This window comes from Vicia villosa, linkage group LG1, assembly GCF_029867415.1.
Source record: "Vicia villosa cultivar HV-30 ecotype Madison, WI linkage group LG1, Vvil1.0, whole genome shotgun sequence".
Classification (NCBI taxonomy): domain Eukaryota; kingdom Viridiplantae; phylum Streptophyta; class Magnoliopsida; order Fabales; family Fabaceae; genus Vicia; species Vicia villosa.
The window spans coordinates 13,392,378-13,415,386 of record NC_081180.1 but is presented as its reverse complement, the minus strand read 5'-3'; the positions used below and the strand labels follow the sequence as shown (position 1 = coordinate 13,415,386).

The 23,009-nt window shown below is 34.3% G+C and overlaps 2 protein-coding genes across 4 annotated transcripts; both read left to right on the top strand.

The window, feature by feature from the left end:
• Positions 1-11,864: 11,864 nt before the first annotated feature.
• On the top strand, positions 11,865-16,223 carry LOC131628906 (subtilisin-like protease SBT2.5). Of its 2 annotated transcripts, none has more exons than XM_058899720.1 (11): positions 11,865-12,019; positions 12,267-12,485; positions 12,742-12,886; positions 12,990-13,384; positions 13,621-13,716; positions 13,802-13,874; positions 13,971-14,256; positions 14,384-14,709; positions 14,798-15,065; positions 15,175-15,456; positions 15,568-16,223. In XM_058899720.1, exons 2-11 carry the CDS (start codon positions 12,307-12,309, stop codon positions 15,972-15,974), a joined length of 2,457 nt encoding a protein of 818 aa, XP_058755703.1. In that variant the 5' UTR covers positions 11,865-12,019; positions 12,267-12,306; the 3' UTR covers positions 15,975-16,223. The 2 variants fall into 2 exon arrangements, with proteins under 2 accessions (XP_058755703.1, XP_058755698.1); XM_058899715.1 differs by having other exon boundaries at positions 11,872-12,172.
• A 319-nt stretch (positions 16,224-16,542) lies between these two features.
• LOC131628918 (oxysterol-binding protein-related protein 4B-like) lies at positions 16,543-19,644 on the top strand. Of its 2 annotated transcripts, XM_058899728.1 has the most exons (6): positions 16,543-16,691; positions 17,530-17,697; positions 18,100-18,448; positions 18,557-18,851; positions 18,953-19,055; positions 19,320-19,644. In XM_058899728.1, the coding sequence occupies exons 1-6, from the start codon at positions 16,689-16,691 to the stop codon at positions 19,575-19,577; spliced, it is 1,176 nt and encodes a 391-aa protein (XP_058755711.1). In that variant the 5' UTR covers positions 16,543-16,688; the 3' UTR covers positions 19,578-19,644. The 2 variants fall into 2 exon arrangements, with proteins under 2 accessions (XP_058755711.1, XP_058755718.1); XM_058899735.1 differs by lacking the exon at positions 17,530-17,697 and having other exon boundaries at positions 16,567-16,691.
• Positions 19,645-23,009: the final 3,365 nt, after the last annotated feature.

Sequence of the window (23,009 nt, the reverse complement as noted above, 5' to 3'; positions counted from 1 at the left end):
ACGTACCTCTTTCCTTAGCAGCCTATAGAATGGTAGGGCATGTTGGGTTGACCTTGAGGTGAATATATTGAGAGAGGTAAGCATCACATTTAAATTAATTATCTTTTTCTTTGTGGTCTAGGTCTCCATTTTAATAATTGTATCACGTTTATCAGGGTTGAATTTGATGCCATTTTAATAATGATGTGGCCATCATGCAATTTCTCTTTTTTGGACTTTACGATCATATTATCCATTTATACTTCTAGTATCTCACCAATTTCTTCTTCAAAAATCTTGTTCATCATTCTTTGGTATGTAGCACTCGCGATCTTCAAGACGAATGGCATAACGTTTTATCGATAATTAGTGTGCTTCTTCATGAAAGTTGTCTTACCTCTGTCAACTTCATACATATGAATTTGATTGTAACCATAATAGGCATTCATGAATGACAATAATTTATACTACAACTAATTGTCCACCAATTTATCGATGTTGAGAAATGAGTATGAATCTTCGGGGAAAGCCCGATTAAGATAAGTGTGTAGTCGACAAACTCCCTCATTTACCTAATGTTTTCTTTAGTAGGAGGAGGATGTTAGACCACTATTTGGTATAATTCACCTTAGAAATGAAGTTGGCTTGCATGAGCCTTAAACTTGTTTTTTTTGTGGCTTCGACTTTTTTAGGGGAATATAACATTTTCTCTAGGCCACTTGCTTGAAGAATGGATCAACATTCAACTAATTGTAAGTCACACCTAGGTCAACACTAGACATCTCATCCGGTGAAATTCTGAAGAGGTCGACATTGGCTGTAGGGAACTTGATAAGGTCCACTTTAACTAGGGTTGGCATATCGGTTCCTATATTCACCGTCAAAGATGAATATTCATCAAGTTTCACAACTTCGGATTCTCCATCTTGGCATGCGTCAAAATTTATGGTGTTGATGTCGGGTCGGCCCCAATTAGAGACCAAAGTCCTTCTCAATATCCTCTCTTGTTGAAGAGTTGTCAGAATTTGATCTTTTAGTACCGTCTCGTATATCAAGAAGAGTCCAGATGGGTCGGCACAGATGGTAACTTGTTCTTATAGATGTTGTGATATTTAATCTTTAGGTGGATGCTCAAAGTGACTATTTTGAGTGTTATGAAGAAATGTCTTCCCAGGATGCAGTTGTATACATTTTCATAAGGGACTACAATTTTGATATTTAGTTGTTACCAATCATTAGGAGATTGTCCTAATCGATGTTAGACTCAACCATTTAAAAATAATTGATTAGGTTATTAGGTCTAATTGGTTATCAAAATGTAAAAAGTCATACAATTTATCAGACAATCCCTAAATCAGTTAGCTAGGCCTTAAAAATATTTTGTGGTGGTTTTATTAAAACATGAGAGGTTTCTAAAAGGTTTTTAGTGTGTTTGATTTTACCTTAGTATTTCCAGAAGTGCACTTGTGCCTTTACAAGACACTGGTTACTCAAACAGACAAGACTAAGCGAGTTTTCACATTTCCTCTCTTTCACAACCCTGAAGCTTCAAGTCTTGACATCATTATCTTTGAGTTTAACATCACACAGTAACCTTAAATCTTATGGCTTGATGAAGCTTGAGATTTCTTCAAGTTGATTACCTTCATCAGAGAGTTGTGAAGATAAACCACTTATGAACTTTAAAACAGAAGTCTTCACTTGACTATCGTTTGACCATAGTGTTGACTTCAAAGAGATGACTTAATCTTTAGGAACATTTTTAGAGGATAGATTGATTCAAGAGGATAGCTTGATAAAACATCTTGAGCATGTTCGGCCGCTTGAGCTATCTTCAACATATAAGGGCTTCAATGGATATCGTTTGATATCAGATGTTGTCATCATCAAAACCAAATAGCTAATCAGTTGATTGTAGCTTTGCAAACTTCACCACCTTGTATCACCTTGACAATACAAGCAAGCACATAGATCTATCACATGATACGGTAACGAGACAAATGTTGAAATCCGAACGACTACTCCACTAGGTAATACCTTGATGGGTGGAAAGAGTTGACGAATTAAGATTAAATCGGGTGATAAAGCAATTGCAACAAAAATGATTTGACAGATTTTACATGAAAATTCAGAGAAACCAAAAGAAGATTCTCACATACGGCGTCAAGGTCCTCTAGAAAAAGTCTACATGTCCATTGTTCTCTTGTAAGAAAATTATAAATTAAATCTTTAATGTTAGGTCAATTTTATTATGCCGTTTGGCCAACCCGTAACAAGTGACCCCAAATTAATTTTATAAAATCAATTTTTGTCAAAATTATCTTAATACATATTTTTTTAATAAAATGAAACATATGTAAGGATACAAATTAATGAATATAAAATAAGAGGATGCAATTTAATGAATATAAAATAAGAGGATGCAAATTGTAGCATATTAATCGTGTAATTGTCATCTTTAGTATATCACATAGAAAGCTGTCCAATTTTCCACTATAGTTCTTATTCACATTCTTAACTTTCCTACAAACTTCACGAGTTAATGTACGTATGAATGATTCTGTCCATATAGTTTAGAATCATGTACACATTCCAGTTTTAATAATTCCATCCCTTCGATAAGGGCATCTCATCAGATCACATGTGTTGTGTATTGGCTTTAAGACAAGTTTGGTGGGTCTCCCAACATGTGCAAACAGTACACGCACAGTATATAAATAACCAAAAGAAAGAGAAAACACAAGAGACACCGTTTGTCTATTCCAAACAACACATCTATATCATGCATGCACTCACGAGTCTTTACATCTTATAGTTTCCTTTTTCTTAAAATTTACAAGTTTCATCTTGTAAAAAAGTAACCATGGGAAGGTATATATTTGTGAGTATGTTTGTTGTGTGTGTATATATTTTGGGGCTATGCATGCTAATAAAGAAGCTATCCATATTGAAAATGACTTAAACTTTTCCTTATCCTATAGGGGCCAATGGCCATTTTTCGAAAGAATAGGTCATAAAGGCCATAAAGAAAATGACTTTGACCTAAGTGTGGTTAAGGGTTTTTTCAAATGTAGATTGATAAAATCATATATCAATACTTGTAAAATTGTCTTTATAAATTTCTATTATATGTTAATAAATTTAGTATGATATAATGATTAGAAGTTAATACTCGTAGTCAATCCAAATATGTTTATTCTTGGCCACCCCTGGCGAAATTCCCAGAATGCTCCTATATTTCGGAAATGCATCTCCGAAATTACTTTTTTTCTGAAAAAAAGGTGATTTCGGAAGTGCACTTCCGAAAACACGAAAAAAAGTGTTTTCGGAGATGCATTTCCGAAAACACCCCTTTTTGAGTTTTCGGATATGCATTTCCGAAAACACCCCTTTTTGGAAAAGGGGGTGTGTTCGGAGATGCATATCCGAAATATTCCAAGACCAAATTGGTCTTGGAATGTTTCGGATATACACTTCCGAAAGAATTCAATAATTATTAAAAAATTAAAATCAAAGTGAATCAATACAATTAATAGGAATAAAATCAAGGTGAATCAATAAAATCAAGGTGAATCAAAATTTCCTAAACAATTTTAAAGTTAAAAATTATTTTACTAACTTATATAAATCAAAAACATTTTAATTTCATAATTAAATTTTGATTATTTAGAATTAAATATAAAATTTATTCTTTAAATAAAATTAAGACAAAATCTTTTTTTAATTTTTTTAAACTAAATAAAAATTTATAACTCATTTTTAATTATGAATCAGAATAAAAATATATAAATATATAATAATAATTATTAATTTTATAAGTGAAATAAATAAATATATAATAATTATTATATAAATATATAATAATATAATAATTATTATAAATTAAAACACTATTTTTTTAATTTTTTTAATTATTATATAAATATATAAATATATTTATAATTAATATATAATAATTATTATATAAATATATAAATATATAATAATTTTTATAAATATATAATAATTATTATAATTATTATATAAATATATAAATTAAAACACTCATTTTTTTAGTTTTTTTTCTAAATATATAATAATTATTATAAATATATAAATAAAAAATTATAACTCATTTTGTAAGTGAAATTATTTTAATTATTTTAATTAAAATTATTTTAAATTTTAAAATATGAATCAGAATAGAAATATATAATTATTATTATTCATAACTCATAAATTATATCAAAATATATAATTATTATTATTCATTACTCATAAATTATATCAAATTTATGATATATGAATTAATTAATATCATAAAATTAATTTTTGGGATTTTTTAAGATTTTTTTGTTGTTTCAGAGATGCATCTCCGAATTTGTCAAAATCCCAATTTTTGAGATTTTTTCGGAAATGCACTTCCGAAGTTTGAAAAAATTTTGAAAAAAAAATATTTCGGAAATGCATTTCCGAAGCGGAGTAAAATTGGGTTTTCGCAGGGGGTGACCCCCATAGGGAGGTGGGTAAAGAAAAATTCTTTTTTAATGGCCAATGAACGAGGTTGAACAATAGGGATGCACATATTATGTCACTTATTGGAGTGTAACAAGGTTATTAGTTAGGATCATTTTTTTTTCTTGTTTTATATTTTTGGACAAGTGACTTCATGCACAAAAGAGGTGAGTGAATTGTAACAAAAATAAAATAATGAAAGTAAATTGTAGAAATTAAAATGATAGGGTTAGAGAGATTGCACCAGAGATTAATACAGGTTTGACCGAATATTGGTCTAGTCCTGTCCCCAAAAACTCTTTTGAGAGTTTGACTATAATTTTGAGCTTTTGAAGGTTTTTCCCACGAATTTTTTTACAAGACGGTCTTGAGATTTTTACAGGCTTATCCTTAACCACAAATAGTTTTTACCACAAGTTAAGCTAGAACCTTCCTAGAGATTTTCAGTCTGATCTCAATAACCAATAATAGAACTTTTATCGGCAAAACTCAGTAAGCCACAACAAAGATTTTAAGAATGGTTTATCTCATGAACCAAACTCAATCCTCTCGAGAGTATCGTACTCTTAAGAGCTAAGCAAACAACACAACCACTTACAAAATTCTTCCTCGCAAGCAAAGCTTCACTTACAAGCACTAAGACAATATTAAGTGAAAGAAATATTTTCTAAAGAGAGAGAGGGGAGGAGGAACGAACTTAGAAAGATAAATTTCAAAGAAAATGTAAAATGATAGAAAGTATGGTGAAATGAAGTGGCGACGAGCCTTCTTTATATAAGAGTTGGAAAGTCCAAAAACGAAAAAAATAATCTATGGGCCAATTAACGAGTCAACCGATTGGCACAAAACTTCAATCGATTGACAAACTCATTTATAATCGATTAGCAAGTCCATTAAGGGAATATTGGATATAATGTCGTTTCAAGTCATTAACGTGATGCCATAACATCTTGGTTAATCAGTTAGCTCTTCTCCAATCGATTGGCTGACTCAGAAAGGTTTTGCCAATTGATTGGCACAACATACCAATTGACTGGTTAGTTCAAAAATAGTTTGAAAAAATTTTTAATCACTTGGCTTGTCTTAGAAAATAATTTTCACGATAAAAACATTCGAAAACATATTTTTTAGGTGTGTCTGTGTGTAAGTTGTCTTACTTTTATAATCGGGTCACTCGGACAAACAGACAGACATGACCTGATGAACTTTCACATGATTTTAAGATTCTTTACTAGATTACTTCTAATCATATAAGCATTTTGATCTTGAGTCTCATTTTATTGATGAGGCATGAGTTATTTTGGTTAGAACACCATCATCAAGTTTAAAAGCTATTGCCACTGAGTCGTTGTCGTCATCAAAATTTCAAATGGATCTTGTGTCGTTTGTTGGAACAATTAGAATCTTTAGCTCCAGAGCTTTTTGCGTTCCATGCCTCCTTTCGCTTTTTTTGATTACTTTATTTTGTACCATTCTGCCAAATACCTGTGTGCATAATGTTATATGTGGTTGTTTTGTATATTTTGAAATACCTTATTGTACTTAGCATTTATGGTTGTTCACGTTTTGCCTTCGTTTGGTGAGATGGGATCATGCATCTATTTTGAAAGCCTCATTATTTTTGAATTAAGGCCAAGGCCTTAGTTTCTTAAACTTGAGCATTGCCTTCATGTGTCATTCTTAAAGAATCAAGAATATCTTTTGATGTATCTCTATTTGTAATTTTTTTTCATATTCATTATAGGATATAGCATTGAGAATGATGGTTCTAGATTTGTGATAATTTTTGAACATACATTTTTTATCATCACTCATTCTGCTTGTGGGAATGGGAATACCAATAGCAGAAATAGGTTCTTCATACCCATTTGTGACAATCTCCCAAAGATAAATATCATAGCCAAGAAAAAAACTTTCTAGTCTATCTTTCCAATAGTCAAATCTTTTTGAATCAAAGACTGGAGGTTTAGCATTGTAACTATCTCTTCCATGAGTGTTAGCAACAACGGTTATTTAGAAGTTTTTCTCACACTAGACCTCTCTACACGATTAAGTGTTTGATATAAAAATCAACAAAAAGCTGGTGCTCTGATGCCAATTAAAGGTAGAGAAAAACACAAGAAAGTGGAATTTGAGTTGGGTTTTCTAAAAAAAATTCCCTTTAGAAAAACTATTCACAAAAGTTAATGAGATACTTAAGAGTGTGGAGAAAAAGAACATGTTTGGTTATAAAACTTTACCTTAGAAAAGGCTAATCTTGTCCACCCGCCAAGGTGATTTTGCCTTAGAAAAAGACTTAATCTACTAATCTTGAAAGATTATAAACAACTTCTAAGAATCTAGAAAGACACCTTAGCTCTCTCAAGTATATAGCCTAACAACCTAGTCACTTGAGAAATACAAATCTTACCAGATTTACAAATAGTAATGTATACAAGATATTGCTTCTTAATAAGCAGATTGAAACATAAACAATTAAGAACAAATGTTAACACAATCTAACGTGTAACAACTCTTGTGTTCTAGAGACTTTTAGAAACTAGATTTCTCACAATGGAGTGTTCAGTACAGTTTCTCTAAGATATTTCTTTCTCCTTTTTCTTTGAAGTTTATTTGTTGAGTTTTAAAATATTGCTTTTAGAAGCATTGTTGTTCTCTGTGTGATTATCCGCTTCTTCAAAGGATAGTGTCTCATATATATAGTCTGAGAAAAATGACCGTTGAGAAGCAAGAGTTGAAACTTTCCTTGCAGCTTGATGTAACACCTTCAAAAAGGTCGCGGGGGAAAAAGAGCACACCGAAGAAGGAATCATACAATACGCCTTGCAATAGTGGAAAAAGGTGATGTACTATTGTACCCTATTGCTTCTATTGCAAGTTACTTTATCATGTAACATTGATGTTCCAAGAGAAAGTATTCTTCAGAGCCAGAAAGAAGTCTTCAGAGATGAAAGCAACAACTTATCTGAACGACACATTCTGTTTCTGAGCTGGAAGCAAAAGTTTATCTGAGCTTGAAATCTTGATTTTTGATCTTGAAGAGTAACTTAGCTTCATAAGCATTTGTAAATCCTTTTTCAGATGAGTCATTCAATATTCTTCACAACTCCTGATGTCACTTCAGAATTGAGATGAATAGTTCTTCTAATGTGTGATGACATTGATTTTGATGATTTTCTAGACAGCAATCCTTAATCAACAAAAATAGTAAATCTGCGCACTTAAGAAACTATTAGAGTACAAAATTGTTACATAACAAATATATGTGTTGTTATCATCAAAACTTAAAGATTGAATACAGAATCAAATCTTGTTCTAACACGTTGGGCACTGGGTGTATTGATTGTTGTAGTCAGATGTGCAAAGCGTCTCCGACAGCATCCCTGAACGTTGGAGCTCTACTTCCCTGAAGGGGAAAATAGACAAACAAAATAGGCAGGCGGAGTATAATAGAGAATGATTTTTATTTAAAACATTTGTTAGTTCCATATAGGCGAGGTTGATACTATCAAAGCTTTTAGAATTAATTTTTTTAAAACTATAATACCTTTTAAGTTTGGCGATATTCCACGTTCTCGGTATTTGTTCTCCTTTCAGCGATTCCAAGAAATATGCTCCTCACTGATACTTTCTTTTACTCTATAAGTCCCTTCCCAATTTTCTACTAGCTTACCATCCCAGAAATTCTTGCCCTCGATGCCAGCTCTCCTTAGAACTAGATCCCCCGATTAAACTTCCATGTGATGTATATGTCGTTTGTATTTGGAAGTTGTGTTTTGCTGGACAATTGCGCTTGTGAGACCTATTGGGTGAGAATATGGAGTAAGAAAACAGTCTGGAGGGGTGAATAGACTTAAAACAAAAATTCAACCGATTTTCCAAAAATGGATTGTCGGAGGTTTTAAAAGTTTGCCCACGCAAAAGATTTAGAGTGAAAATATGAGAATTATACTTGTATAGAAATTTTTCGTGTAAGAACTTAATCACTTCACAAATATCAAAGATGTTCTAACGATGATACACAAGGTATTTAATTAATTTAGTTGTATACTTCACGTAGTGTATTTATACAACAGTTCAATATTACGAATTCTAAACTCAACAAGTTTATCTGATTTTGATCACCACTATAAAAAAAATCACCACTAAATATCGATTAGGGATCGTTTCCAACAAAACCAAATCTTAAGTAATAAATCACTACCAATTGAATAACAGCAAACTACACTAAGAATTGAAAACCTAAGCATGTAATATCCTATGAAAATTAAAAGTGGGCGTAAAAGAGAGAAAGAAGACACCGAGATTTATAGTGTTTCGGCATTCGTCCTCGTTTTTCCCACGTGCACTCTTCTATGGTTTCCCATTGGAACCTGCATAGCTCGTTTATATTTTGACAAATATTGCAAGATTTCATACAATTACTAGTCCATAATAATGTTGAAGAAAATAAATCTTCTATCTGGATCTTGACTTGTATACAACATAATGTGACTGAAAAATGCGCACAAACCTAGCAATCTTGTTCTGCAGACAAGGGATACATGTTAGGACATTTGTTTCCATATGTGTACTTCTTTACAGATACAACTCGAAAAAAGTATATTGTTTTGTATAACGCAACCTATCCAAAAGGAACAACAATGAGTGCCACTTGGCTCGACCAGTTTCTTGTTCTTTTTCTATTGATGCTTAAAACAACTTTATGAAAAAGAAGAGTCTATGACCTCAAGTTCATCATCTTTATGCAACTCATTTTCCTTGTCATGATCTTACTTAGCCATGTTAGCCCATGACTATTTTAGGAACTCCACATCTTTCATCATTGTATCAATGGGAATGCTAGTTGTTGGGGGATCGCACATCACCAAATCTCTATTCATAACTGTTTCTTCCTCCATTATTTGATGTTGAGTAGCATCGACAGAATCAGACTCACTCGAATCACTTTCTAATATCTGAAGAGTTTTCTTAATCACATTTTTCTGACTATTCTCAACCTAATCTTCAACTTGGGTAAAAGCAGAAGACTTGACATTATTTTCACTATCTTTGCCTTTCACTAGAGAAGAGTGAAACCTTTTTTGGTAGGAGTTGAAGAGACAAGGACTATCAAAGTATCATAATTTATGACTTTAGTTATGAAAACCTTTTTTCCATCCTGCTTATTTTGATTTCCATTTATTCTTCTACAATTTCCAACATTATGGCCAATAATTTTACAATGATCACAGAAGTCTGGCATATTTTCATAAACAACATTCACAAAGAAGGAAAAGTTGCTTCTTTCAACCAATATGTTCTCTCTAATTCTACTTGTGAGGTCCAACTCTACCAGGATACAGGAAAAATGACCATAAGATCTTTCAAACATTGATCTGTTAGTTTCTTCGTCCATACAAATTGGAGTCCCTATACTACTAGCAATAGCAAACAAATCCTAGGTCTCTAATATTCTTGGAATAAACTGGAAATTCGAACTCAAACCCGAGTAGTTGATTATTATTGAGCCATAAAGTAAAATCCCTTGTTCATGCAAAAGCTTCAGTATACCCGAGGAATGGTTCCAAGAAGGTGTGGCTCTAACCATAACGAGGTCCTCAATGGAAGAGAATGAGAATTCAAAAAAATCTTTACCAAGAGAGATAAGACCCCACTTACCAATAAATTTCCAAGTACTTGAAAGCCTGAGACATAAGTCATCAAATTTTAAGGGTGTGACACCTTTTGGATAGATGACCCTACCATGAAGATTTCGTCTTCAAGGATGGTGATTGGGATTCTGTCACCCTTGATTGAAGATTTCGTTAACTGACTCATTGGAATATCGCATATTTTAATTACTATTTAGGAAAAAGTTCTTGATTTAGGTTTAGGAATCAAAGGAGATTCACAAGGGTTTAGTTGCCCAGGAGATCCCGGGCATTCCAACGGGATGTTGACAGGTGGATTCATGGTGATTGGTAGCGAAAAGGATTAAACGGCTGCAAAGAATAGTGGGTTTGCTTCAACATTATATTTACTCATGTTTTCTTCTATATTTGAATTATTTTTATGATCAATGATAAATAATTATTTTGTCTATCGTTTCAACACTACAACGTCACTTTTGAACGATATATTTTCTTTTCTAAAAAAAATCATAAAAAATATTGAGCGATAAAATTAAATATAGTTGACGTACCCTATAATTGTTATCTTTTATTATTTTGAAAATATTAAAAAAATATTAATTTACAAATAATTTTATTGTATATCAGTTCCGTAAATGATTTTTATGATAAAATGTTAATTATATTAATTTTTATTTAATAAATATATGAAAATAAATTATTGTAATTGATTAGAAACAAACAATTATTTATATATAAATTATATTTTTCAATATTCTTCAATTACTCATTTATAGAAAATAATATGAAAAATTATAAAATAACGATTAAATTTATAAATTGAGAAATAATAATTTATAGAGTTTTATTTTGAACACAAAAACTGAAAAATTGCAGAAAATTAAATGACAATATTATCCTAATTAAAATATATACAATATAATTTTATAATGTAAAAGTTAGATTAAAAAACAAAAGATTTAAAAAGTTACAGAAAATTAAATGACAAAAATATTTTAAAAATTATATGTGTCACAGTTAAAATTAAAAGGATAGTTGTGTATTGTGTATTTTTTGTGGTATTGTAGTTTCTAAAGTTTAATAGGAGATATCTCAACAAGTTGCTTAAGAGAAAATTTAGCATAACCCTATTTGATCTACTTTATGTTAGGAGTACTTATTTTAGAACGTACTATACGAGTTTAGGCCTATCAACGTGTTTAGGTTATTTAATGAAATGAATTGTACTAATTATGAGACCTTTAAACATAAATTTCAATACACCCACTCTTCATACAAACTAAAATCCAAAATATAAAAAAGCTGATATTGTTATAAATTTCAACAACAGTATTACTCTACTAGGTAGCTACTCGTATTAATAATAACACTAATGATTCTAATCATAACAAATTTCTTCCCTTTTTCCCCACTCCCTAAAATTTCGGAAACGCGTTGTCGACATTAAACTCAAAGGGCATTCTCGTCTTTCAACTATCCCTCTCTCTCCGACAGCCTGCGCGCAAATGTTTCCCTTCCCACCTTTTTCATTTTACTGCTAAAAAAAACTCTCTGAACAAACAAACCAGAAAAATCACAAACTCTCAAAAAATAATCTTAAAAGTTTAACATGAAAAAAAAAAAAGAATATATTTATTTTCTTCAAAAACAACATTAATATTCAATTCAACTAATTTAATCATTAAAACTTGTACAACAAAAACAATGTCAATATATAACAGTGATACTGATAAATAAATAAATAAAAAATCATTTCACTGAATCAAGATTCAAGATCAACAATCATAATGCTAACTTAATAAAACCCTTCTCTCTCTCTCTCTCTCTCTCTCATTCTCTCTACTATTTGTTCTTCACTCACTACCATGGCTTTCTGGTTTAACCACAACCGTTAGATCTTTGATCACTGTAATGTGAGTGAATGTGTTGTTAGTTGAGTTTTCACTTTTCTCTTTTACACCATCTTTAGTAGTGTTGCTTTATAGTTTCATTTTCTGTTTTTGTTTTTTCTGCTTTCTGAGTGATAAACACCTTGCCACTTGGATCCAACCCAGTGGATGATATTGGTAAAGTTTGTTACTTTATGCTACTTCTTCAAATGGGTTGCTTCAGTTTTTTCACTTTGCTTTTGTTAATTACTATTTTTTGGATGTGGAACAGATCTTGGAAGCTACTGGATTTGGTAATCAGTTGCTGAAAAATGAGATTTTTGGAGTTTGGGTTTGTGTTGTTGGTTGTTTTATCAGCTCTTTTGGTTAATGTGAAAGGTGAGATTTATATAGTTACTGTTGAAGGTGAGCCTATTATAAGTTATAGTGGTGGTATTGATGAGTTTGAAGCTACTGCTGTGGAATCTGATGAAAAAATTGATACTACCAGGTACTAATTAGCTTATGTGTAAATTTAGACACTATAAGAACATGTTAATTTTTGAAGAAGCTAATTCAATTCATGATTGAGTTGATTTAGGTGAGTTTTCTGATTGAGGAAAATAGTGTAATAATCATCATTCAAGTTCTTTTATGTACATGAAATTAATGTGTTGTTTTCTGTTTTAGTATATTATGTATCAAGAAATGGATTTTGGCAAATGTGGTAAGTTAACTTTTTATACTATTTTTGAACTTGTTTCCAGTGAATTAGTTACTTCATACGGTCGTCATCTGGAGAAACGACATGATATGCTTCTTGGGATGTTGTTTAAGGAAGGGACATTCAAGAAACTCTATAGCTATAAACATCTTATAAACGGGTTTGCTGTTCATATTTCGCCGGAACAGGTGAAGTCTTCTGTTGTTAGTTATGTTTTTATTTTTAGTATTGTGTGATTAATGTTACGTTTCTTCAATCTAATTTCCTTATGGTGTACTCTTATATTAGTAGGCAGAAACTCTACGACGTGCTCCTGGAGTGAAATCGGTTGATAGGGACTGGAAGGTGAAGAGACTTACAACACACACGCCGCAATTTTTGGGGCTTCCAACTGGGGTATGGCCGACTGGAGGTGGATTTGATAGAGCTGGAGAAGATATCGTGATTGGATTTGTGGATTCGGGGATTTTTCCTCATCACCCGAGTTTTTCAACTCATAATACTGAACCGTATGAGCCAGTTCCAAGGTATAGAGGAAAATGTGAAGTTGATCCAGATACTAAAAGGAGCTTTTGCAATGGGAAGATTGTTGGAGCACAACATTTCGCACAAGCTGCAATAGCTTCTGGATCATTCAACCCTTCGGTTGATTTCGCTTCTCCTCTAGATGGAGATGGACATGGCAGGTTAGAGCAAGTCCTTAGAACTTAGAGTCTGTTTGTAGGACTTATTTGAGCTTATCTACTAACATAAATACTTGCGAGATTGTTTGAGAAAGCTTATGGAAACAACTTATGACATGTCTATAAGCTGTTTTCAACTTATTTCTATAAACTCTCCTAAAAGAAGAACTCATGCTTAAAGCTATATTTTCCAATTTGGTAAAATTTTAACATTCTTCCTATTTTCATTCGTCTGGCAGTCATACAGCTTCTATTGCAGCAGGAAATAATGGAATTCCTGTGAGGATGCATGGTCATGAATTCGGGAAAGCAAGCGGCATGGCTCCTCGTGCGAGGTGAGAAATTATACCCCCGATTGATAAACAATTCGGAACTACAGACCTTTCAGTTGCATTATACATTTGGTGCATTTATGTTCAGGATTGCTGTATACAAGGCACTCTATAGACTCTTCGGTGGGTTTGTTGCTGATGTAGTTGCTGCAATTGACCAGGTATGCAAGTATATTATATATTTATGCAATCTCATTGTTTTCGCTATTGGTATTCAATCTCAAAAATTCTAATTTTTGAAATTTGACAATCAACAGGCTGTATATGATGGAGTGGATATACTCAGTCTTTCAGTTGGACCAAACAGTCCTCCAGCAGCCGCCAAAACTACATTTTTGAACCCGTTTGATGCAACACTTCTTGGAGCTGTGAAAGCTGGTGTATTTGTTGCACAAGCTGCTGGAAATGGCGGTCCTTTCCCCAAGACAATGGTTTCATATAGTCCATGGATAGCAACTGTAGCAGCTGCAATTGATGATCGTAGATACAAAAACCATTTAACGCTTGGAAATGGAAATATCTTAGCTGGAGTCGGGTTATCCCGTAAGTTTTCCAACTTCCTACTATGTTTCCTCCAATATGCTATTCACAGTTCATATATCGTTTGCTAGTTCCCATTATAATACAAATTTTTATGTTTCTAACACATGCGTAATGGCTTGTTGTACAGCTTCTACCCATTTAAACCGAACATACACATTGGTTGCTGCAAACGATGTGCTGCTAGATTCTTCGGTCATGAAGTACAGCCCCACCGATTGCCAGAGACCAGAAGTTTTTAACAAGAAATTGATAGAGGGGAACATTCTTCTCTGTGGATATTCTTTCAACTTTGTTGTAGGTACTTCATCCATCAAGAAAGTATCACAAACAGCAAAGTCCCTTGGTGCAGCTGGATTTGTTCTCTGTGTTGAAAATGTTTCCCCTGGAGCTAAATTCGATCCTGTCCCCGTTGGCCTTCCCGGGATTCTCATCTCAGACATCAGCAATTCAAAGGTACTCTCAGGTTCATCCTCACCGATATATTTAGGCATCGGTAGATTGAATATCACAAAAGTTTAATCTGTTTTTTCTTTGTTTTCAGAAACTTATAGACTATTATAATATCTCGACACCAAGAGACTGGACCGGACGAGTAAAGAGCTTCAAAAGTTTAGGTAAAATCGGTGATGGTTTGATGCCTATTCTACACAAGTCTGCGCCGCAGGTGGCATTATTCTCTGCTAGAGGGCCAAATATAAAGGACTTCAGCTTCAACGAGGCAGATCTTCTCAAACCAGATATATTAGCTCCTGGTTCATTGATTTGGGCTGCTTGGAGTCCAAATGGAACCGATGAGGCAAATTATGTTGGTAAGTAATACCAGCTTCACTAAGTTGTAACTTCTTTATAGTTATCGCGTAAAACATTCAACCTACATTGCGGAGTTGATTTATTTTAAGAAATTATTTGCTTGTGCAGGCGAGGGATTTGCTATGATATCTGGAACTAGCATGTCTGCACCACATATAGCTGGAATTGCTGCTCTTATAAAGCAGAAGCATCCACATTGGAGCCCTGCCGCGATTAAGTCAGCTTTGATGACAACATCAACAACTCTAGACAGAGCAGGGAATCCTCTTCTAGCACAACAAACTTCTGAAACAGAAGCTATTAAATTCGTCAAAGCTACGCCTTTTGATTACGGGAGTGGACATGTTGATCCAACAGCTGCGTTGGATCCTGGCCTTATCTTCGATGCAGGTTTCATTTCTTCTTCAATATATAAACACTTTCTCGTTCTTAGAACATCTATAAGACTATAACAATAAGAATAAGTACTTTATCTCATTATTTTGGTTATTCGTTTTGCAGGATATGCGGATTATCTTGGCTTCTTATGCACAACACCCGGTATCGACGTCCACGAGATAAGAAACTACACTCATGTTCCATGCAACAGTACTATGGGCAAACCATCCAATTTAAACACTCCATCCATCACAATCTCCCATCTCGTCGGAACTCAAGAAGTCCACCGCACCGTAACCAACGTCGCCGAGGAAGAAACCTACGTGATCACAGCTAGAATGGAACCAGCAGTTGCCATTGAAGTAAACCCTCCAGCAATGACTGTCAACGCAGGCGCGTCACGTCAGTTTACAGTGACGCTAACGTCTCGCTCTGTGACAGGAAGTTACAGTTTTGGAGAGGTTATACTAAAAGGAAGCAGAGGACATAAAGTGAGGATCCCTGTTGTGGCTAAAGGATTCCAACGATAGAACTTGTTTTGTTTGTTAACAAAAGGCTTGTAATGTAAAATTCTTTGTATGTTATGGGGAATAAGTTAAGATATGGTGCTAGTTATTTTCATCCAAAAATATAGTATAATATATATGATATTGAATTATAAATATAGGTGTAAGGGGGTGAAGTGAAGGCTAGTTTCTTGAATTCAAAGTATAAAGTTTTGGTTGTATTATTGTCTAGTGATTTGTTAAATGCTTCTTTATGGGAAGTTTTTACTTGTATCTGCTACCCCCATTCAACAACAGTTACTTGCTTACTGCATGTAGTATAATGAATACATGAAATAATTACTACATCTATTATTCGGACATCGTTAATCTTATTGTAAACATTGTTTTAAAATTGGGACATAAACTAAGATAGTAATTAATCTTGAATCAAAATTGTAAAAGTCTCTGACACTCACTGTTAATGTAATAATAAATTAAACGGTGATAGTGTTGAACACATGGCATGACACTAGCTGCTTGTAGTTGTCGTATGTACGTGGCTCTTCATCCACAAATTATTAATTATTTATAGTATGACGAGGATTACCGTATTCATTATTATTGTTATTATTTTGTAAAGTGTCTAGCTAATAAGTTAGAGTACGTCAAGAGGCGCGATCACTTACCCACCTCTTCTCACATTCTCTCTCTCCAATTTCTCTCGGTGGACTTTGTTTCTTCTTCTTCAGCTCTCATATGGTATGTTTTCTGTTTCTCATCTCTTTTAATACGTGTCTGCTCCTGAAAACAATACACTGACTCATGCTTGTTTTGTGTCAATTTACGAACTTGATTCAAATGAGTTTTCATGGTTGCGGCTGTTTCCGGCGGCAACTTAGGGTGGTTTTAGTTTTGTTACGGCCAAATAAGTGATAATTTCAATGGATACTTTTCTATTATATTTTTTAACTACTGTATGTGGACATGCTAGCTAAGCACGCATTATAATAAATACATACTAGTATTTATCGTCTCCTCGTGGCTCACGTGAAAATCGAATCGAATATTACACGTTCTATGCTTATTCTATTGGCCTTTTGGGTGGACGAGGGATTATTTATGATATACTATTACTGTTCTATTGGGAATTACAAATAGATGAGGAGGAGGTGGAGTTGTTTCTCACTGCGGTGAAACAATATTTCTGATGCCGGAGAGGGGTGTGGATCTACCGGAGTGAGAATGAATTTGAATATTTGAAATGACGCGTTTTTCTTTTATATATCAAGAGCGGTTAAAACTGTTTGCGCGTCATGCAGCATGCTGCATTCAGCTGTCTGATTGAATTGGACAGTGATTGATAGACAGAATTGTGCAGCCAGCCGTCTGATTGAATTGGATTGAAGGGTGATTGCTAGGTGGAATTGTTTGCTTCTGGTTAGAGTAAAATTCTACCTATGTTGTGCGCCTTTCAAGTTTCAACTTGGGTTCATTCTTGGGTCTTTTTGTCATGAGCATTGTGGACAGCCCTGAACAATTACTCTCAGAACAATTACTATTAATAAAACTAATTTAAGCTGGTTGTTACATTGTAAAGGCAGCAGAAGGGAAGAAGCAACCAATAATTGTTTTGACCAAGCCATTCTCATTGCAAATTGAATCCGATTCAGAGCCGAGTTACAGTTATAGAGCCCCAAATATTGTACGTCGCTTGTTAAGTTTGTTTAAGAATGTACGGCCCGGAGCAGATCTCACTAACTTACAGGTAGGTACTACTTCCGTTTTTCACATCTACTCTTTAACTTACAAGTGAATGTTAGGATTTACAGTTTTATGGTCATACTGTGATTTCATTGAAACTTTAAAGTGTGACTTAGGCCAAAATTACAATGGCCTACTGTGATTCTGCCAAACTCACTGTCAATTCAGACATGAATATAGTTTTAGGAAACACGGACACGGATTGACACGTGTTGGATACTAGACACACCTTTGTTCGGAGATGTCAATGCATAAGTATTTCGAATTGCAAATATAAACTGTCTGTCTAGTAAATAGTAATGCATTGGAAATTAATCAGCGACAACTTGAAGTATTGCATAGGTCAATTTTTTGTTTGTTTTGGTGATCATATGATGTAAGTAATTTAGCATGTATTTATGTGCAGCTTCCACCTCTATTTTATTTCCCAAAATCACAACTTCAATGCTACGGTGAATCAGTATACAGCACGACTTCAAATTCAAACTTGCTGACCCAATGCAACAACGAGCAAAGTCCATTGGAAAGGCTCACATCCGTCGTAGCATGGAGCATATCTACCACGCGCCCTATGTCTTTTGGTGTTGCTCCATATAATCCCATTCTTGGAGAGACACACCATGTTTCCAAAGGCAACCTTAACGTTCTACTCGAACAAGTTTCCATCAATCCTCCCGTATCTGCTCTTCATGCAACAGACAAGAAGGAACACATTGAAATGATATGGTCACAGCAACCTGCTCCAAAGTTTCGCGGTATCTCCAAAATCACAAAACAATCAAAATCTAAGACGAATAATTACATGATAAGATTTTAATCCTTTGAATAAATTTGATGTTTTAAATGTCGTCCGGTTACTTTAGGTACAAGTATCGAAGCTGAAGTGCTTGGAAAAAGGGTTCTAAAGCTTAGAAATCACGAGGAAACGTATGAAATGAACAGTCCTCGCCTCTCGATTAGAATTCTTCCGTTTCCAGGAGTTAGTTGGGTTGGCAATGTTAATATACTGTGCAAAGAGACAGGTCTTGTGGCTGAATTATCCTACAAATCATCCTATTCTTTTCTTGGACTTGGAGGGAATAGTAAGTTAGTCCAAGGGAAGATCCTTGATTCCTCATCACTCAATGTACTATATGAAATTGATGGTCAATGGGATAGGTATGTTTAGTCCCTCCAAAAATCACCTCACATACCTTTCATTTTACTTATGCTACAAGTTTTTGAGTCACATTTCTTATGAAATTTCATATATGTATTAGGACTGTTAAAGTGAAGGATACAAACAGTGGGAAAGTCAAAGTGATATATGATGCAAAAGAAGTCATTTCAGGGCTCAAAGCTCCTATTGTCAAAGACGCAGAGGTAATTAACAAACAAAGAATATTTATGTTTATTTTTTAAAACTCGGTATTCGGTCATGAGACCTCCCACTGTCTAATAGCGGGAGTCTATTTAAAGCCAGAGCAAAGTTCTGTATGAACTAGTCAAACACAGAGATTTTTTGCATCTAGTGGGAGAAACCTTAAGAGTCGTACACTCTCAGGTCTCAGGCCTTGACAAATAGGCCGACTGGGGTTAATAATTATGTTGTAAATTGTAATGAGCTGAGATTCTTATGTTCTTTAGGGTGTGTTGCAAACTGAATCAGCTCTTATCTGGGGTGAGTTGACACAAGCCATTATAAGCAATGACTGGGAGAAAGCAAAAGAAGCCAAAAAAGGTGTGGAGGAAAGACAAAAGAAGATGTTGAGAGAAAGAGAAACCAAAGGAGAAAGTTGGACTCCTAAGAATTTTGTGGTGTCTTATAGTAATGAAAGTGGGTTGGAGTGTGATTGTTCACCCATTAACAAATGGGTCCCTCCTGCTCCTATCACAGCCCTTTAATTGTTTACTTATCATAGGAGCTTGGGGATTACGTTTTTAATAATTGATACACATGAAAGTTCAATTATTTTTTCATAAGAGTAAAGTTGTTTCATTGAATTGCTATAACACATAAGACAGTACAAGTACATTGATGAAGTATTGTAGGGGCATTCTGCACCAACTCTAACAAACCTATTGCCAACTTATCAGCAATATAATATAACAACAAATGTACAAATATTGAAAGGGAAAAACAGTAAGAAGTGGTCCAAGGTTTCATTATAATTTCCACAAATATGATAGCTTCCACTCTCAGCAAAAGCCCTTGTATTCTAGTTCAATTAGTTGTGAGAGCATAATGAGAAATCTTCTAAAGATGAATCTGAATCTGTTATCGTGCTAGCCCACTTCCAAATCTTGGAGTATGCCTCTCAGGAAATTCATGTTTATTAAGGTAATTAATCATCCCACCCTTGCTATATGGGATGCATCTATGAAAATATGAAAACTTGGAGATGCATCTCCAAATTTACCCTTAGAAAAACGTTGGAAATGTCTCTCCGAAGTCACCTTTTGTCCTTAAAAATTTGGAGATGCATTTTCGATTTTTTGTCGGTGTAATTTTTCCAGCATTAGTTTTCAATCCAAACTAATTTCAATTCGATTAAAAATGCTGTTATTTGTTTCAACGATTAATAAAAACGAATATTATAGAACCACGTAAAGCTTTAATAAAACCAAATATTATAGAAATCAGATATATTAGTACAACCATTGTTCTCAAAGTCGATTAAAATTAAACAAAATACAATCAAAATACTCTACTGTATATTCTCAATTCTAACACCATGGTTCCTCCTCTGTCTACGGTAAGCCACGACACTCCGTGCCTCAAAGAATGGACTCTGATAGGGCGACCGCTTCATCTCCACCTCTCACAAACACACCAGACTTGATGCCTTGACGTGTTAGGTGCATAATATTCTGACTGCGCGACAACACATCAACAACATGGTCGTCTAATGCTTGTTGATATTCTAGGAGCTCCTCATGAGCAGGCTTAGGTGGATGTCTAGGGCACATATCCTATGGTATGCAACCTAGAAATCATTGACGTCCAAGTGTTCGGATGTATTCGAGTTTTTTTCATACAATTCCTCCAAATAAGAAAACTTGGCATGTGCACCCCTGGTGCTTCTACACTGCTCAAAGACATAATCATATTCATCTCCTAACAAAGTCACCATCATATCAATAGCCTTAGTCCTGTTGATCTTAGAATGATCAAGCAACATTCCTCTGATGTGAAGGTGTATAAGATATGCTATATCATCTAGTATAATAGTCATCTCACTAATATGGAGGTGGAAAGACGACGTCTCACTATGCCATCTCTTAGCAAATGCAACATGCATGCCACTGATGATGTTGTATTCGAATACACAAAGACTTGCATGATTCATACATTTCAGATAGTCACGCTCAGCAAGGAGGGGGGGTGGGCAACCTCAGCAACTGGGACCTAGGGTGCAACTATCTCATCCTCATCATGGGTCGCACGAATCTGTGATCTCGACCCCAGTAAAAGTCGACTCCTAAAGACCGATGCCTCCCTATCGTGAGGCAGAAAGGGGACGACTGTAGCCAGCTAGTGTTGGCTAGCCCTCTTGCGACGAGTTAACGCAGTTAGGGCGGGTCGCATGAGTCCCATCCTTCCTTGGTTTTCATCTGTATCCTGAAGAAAAAAACATCAAATTATTGCACAGGAAAGAGTTCGGATATGCATCTCCAATTCCCTGAAACAACCGATGCATATCCGAAATTTTTTTCGTCTACTTCAATGGGAGAGTGCTTCTGCAACTTCCCAACCTCATCCAAACACATCCATAGTAATCCAAATCATATAAACATAGTCTCTAAACGTGACTACTAACCTATTTGAGTTATCTAATGCATTAAAACTATCATATTTGAGCTAATACATAAATCAAAAATCAAAATAAGCTAAATGAGAAACTTACTCAAAAATGTGTTGATGAGGGATTAAAGTGCTCTGATATTGAATGCAGTAGGTAGAAGGAGTTGGTAATGGTAAGAGACAAGTAAAAGTAGCTTCAAAATTTGATCTTGAGTGAGAACTTCAAATGGTATATTGAGGTAGAGAGAAATTTATTTTCTTAAAATGAAGAATGAGAAGAGGGAAAGGTTCTGGCGCGAGCTTATATTATGCCCATCTAGTTTGGAGATGCATCTCTGAACTATTTTTTAATTAAAAAATAGATATGTTCGAAGATTCATCTCCGAACATACCCTTAAAATGACTTTGGTTATGCATCTCCGAATTTTATTGAAGAAAAATAGATTTTTGGTGCGTCCGGAGATGTATCTCTGAAAAACAGGGGGAATTTTGAGAATATCACGTAGGGTCTTGAAAAATGTATAAGGGTGGAATGAGAAATTGCCTTTATAAATGATTCCTAGGTCGAATCACATGGAAAAAACCATCGCTAATTTTAGGTAAGTTTGTTTTAAAGTGTGAGATTATCGTTTTTTTCTTTATAACAAAAGAAACAGACTTAACAATTGGGCCTTAGCTCTAACAATCCTTGGGCTTTCATGCACATCGGAGTGTCTTCAATCCACACTTTGTTATTATACTTTTTCGCATGTTTTGCTAATATGTGAGCGACTGTGTTGTTTTTGTATCGCACATGGGAAACCCTAAAATTCTTGAGAAGCTTCATCTTCATCTTAATGGTTCTACAATTATGCGTGTGAGATTAAGGTTATTCATATAAAAATGAACATCCCAGAAGCAAAAATCTATAGAAATCTCAATAGCTCTGAGGGGAGCCACAATTTCTACGAGCATAAGGTTGTCGTCTTCATTTATGAAGCGCGTGCTCGCAACATGAGTTTCATCATTCTCATTTCTAAGTAACGTTTCGAACCCCCACTTCCCCTCCAGATCCAAGAAAGTGTCACTATTGCATTTTATCCACCCCTTTTCTGGAGGGCACCAAGCATCTTTGGTCTGCATGTCCTTGTGCGTTTTATTTCCAGGTATAACTTTTCTCTTCTCATCATCAGTGTTTCTGCCTTTAGAGGTTACCCTACTGTTGACCCTGAAATTTTTCCTTTCTTTGCATGTTTGAGTATAAGTCTTGATGTTGACTTTCTGATTCTGATTGATGTAAAAAGTTTCCCAGTGCTTGTTTTTGAGGTCATCATGGGTATTGATCAGTATCCCTTTTTTTCTGCCATTTGTTATTGAATATATTACTCATGAGGTCTTCTCTATTATTCTGCGATATATCACGATTCTGATCTTGATCATGTTGCTTCTGGATGGGTTCCTTCATATTTTTGTCCAAATCCTCTTGAATATTTGTCTCCTCGGGTTTGATATCATGTTCATTGTGCTCTTCCTTATTTATTTGTTGTGTGGTC

What these genes read in the sequence shown, in the direction of transcription:
- LOC131628918 (XM_058899728.1), top strand. An exon ending in ATTGATGGTCAATGGGATAG is followed by an intron (nt 18,852 to 18,952) that starts GTATGTTTAGTC and finishes TATATGTATTAG; the next exon opens with GACTGTTAAAGTGAAGGATA. An exon ending in CTATTGTCAAAGACGCAGAG is followed by an intron (nt 19,056 to 19,319) that starts GTAATTAACAAA and finishes TATGTTCTTTAG; the next exon opens with GGTGTGTTGCAAACTGAATC.
- LOC131628906 (XM_058899720.1), top strand. Translation starts at nt 12,307, where the DNA reads ATGAGATTTTTGGAGTTTGGGTTTGTGTTGTTGGTTGTTTTATCAGCT. An exon ending in GGCATGGCTCCTCGTGCGAG is followed by an intron (nt 13,717 to 13,801) that starts GTGAGAAATTAT and finishes ATTTATGTTCAG; the next exon opens with GATTGCTGTATACAAGGCAC. An exon ending in AGCTGGAGTCGGGTTATCCC is followed by an intron (nt 14,257 to 14,383) that starts GTAAGTTTTCCA and finishes CTTGTTGTACAG; the next exon opens with CTTCTACCCATTTAAACCGA.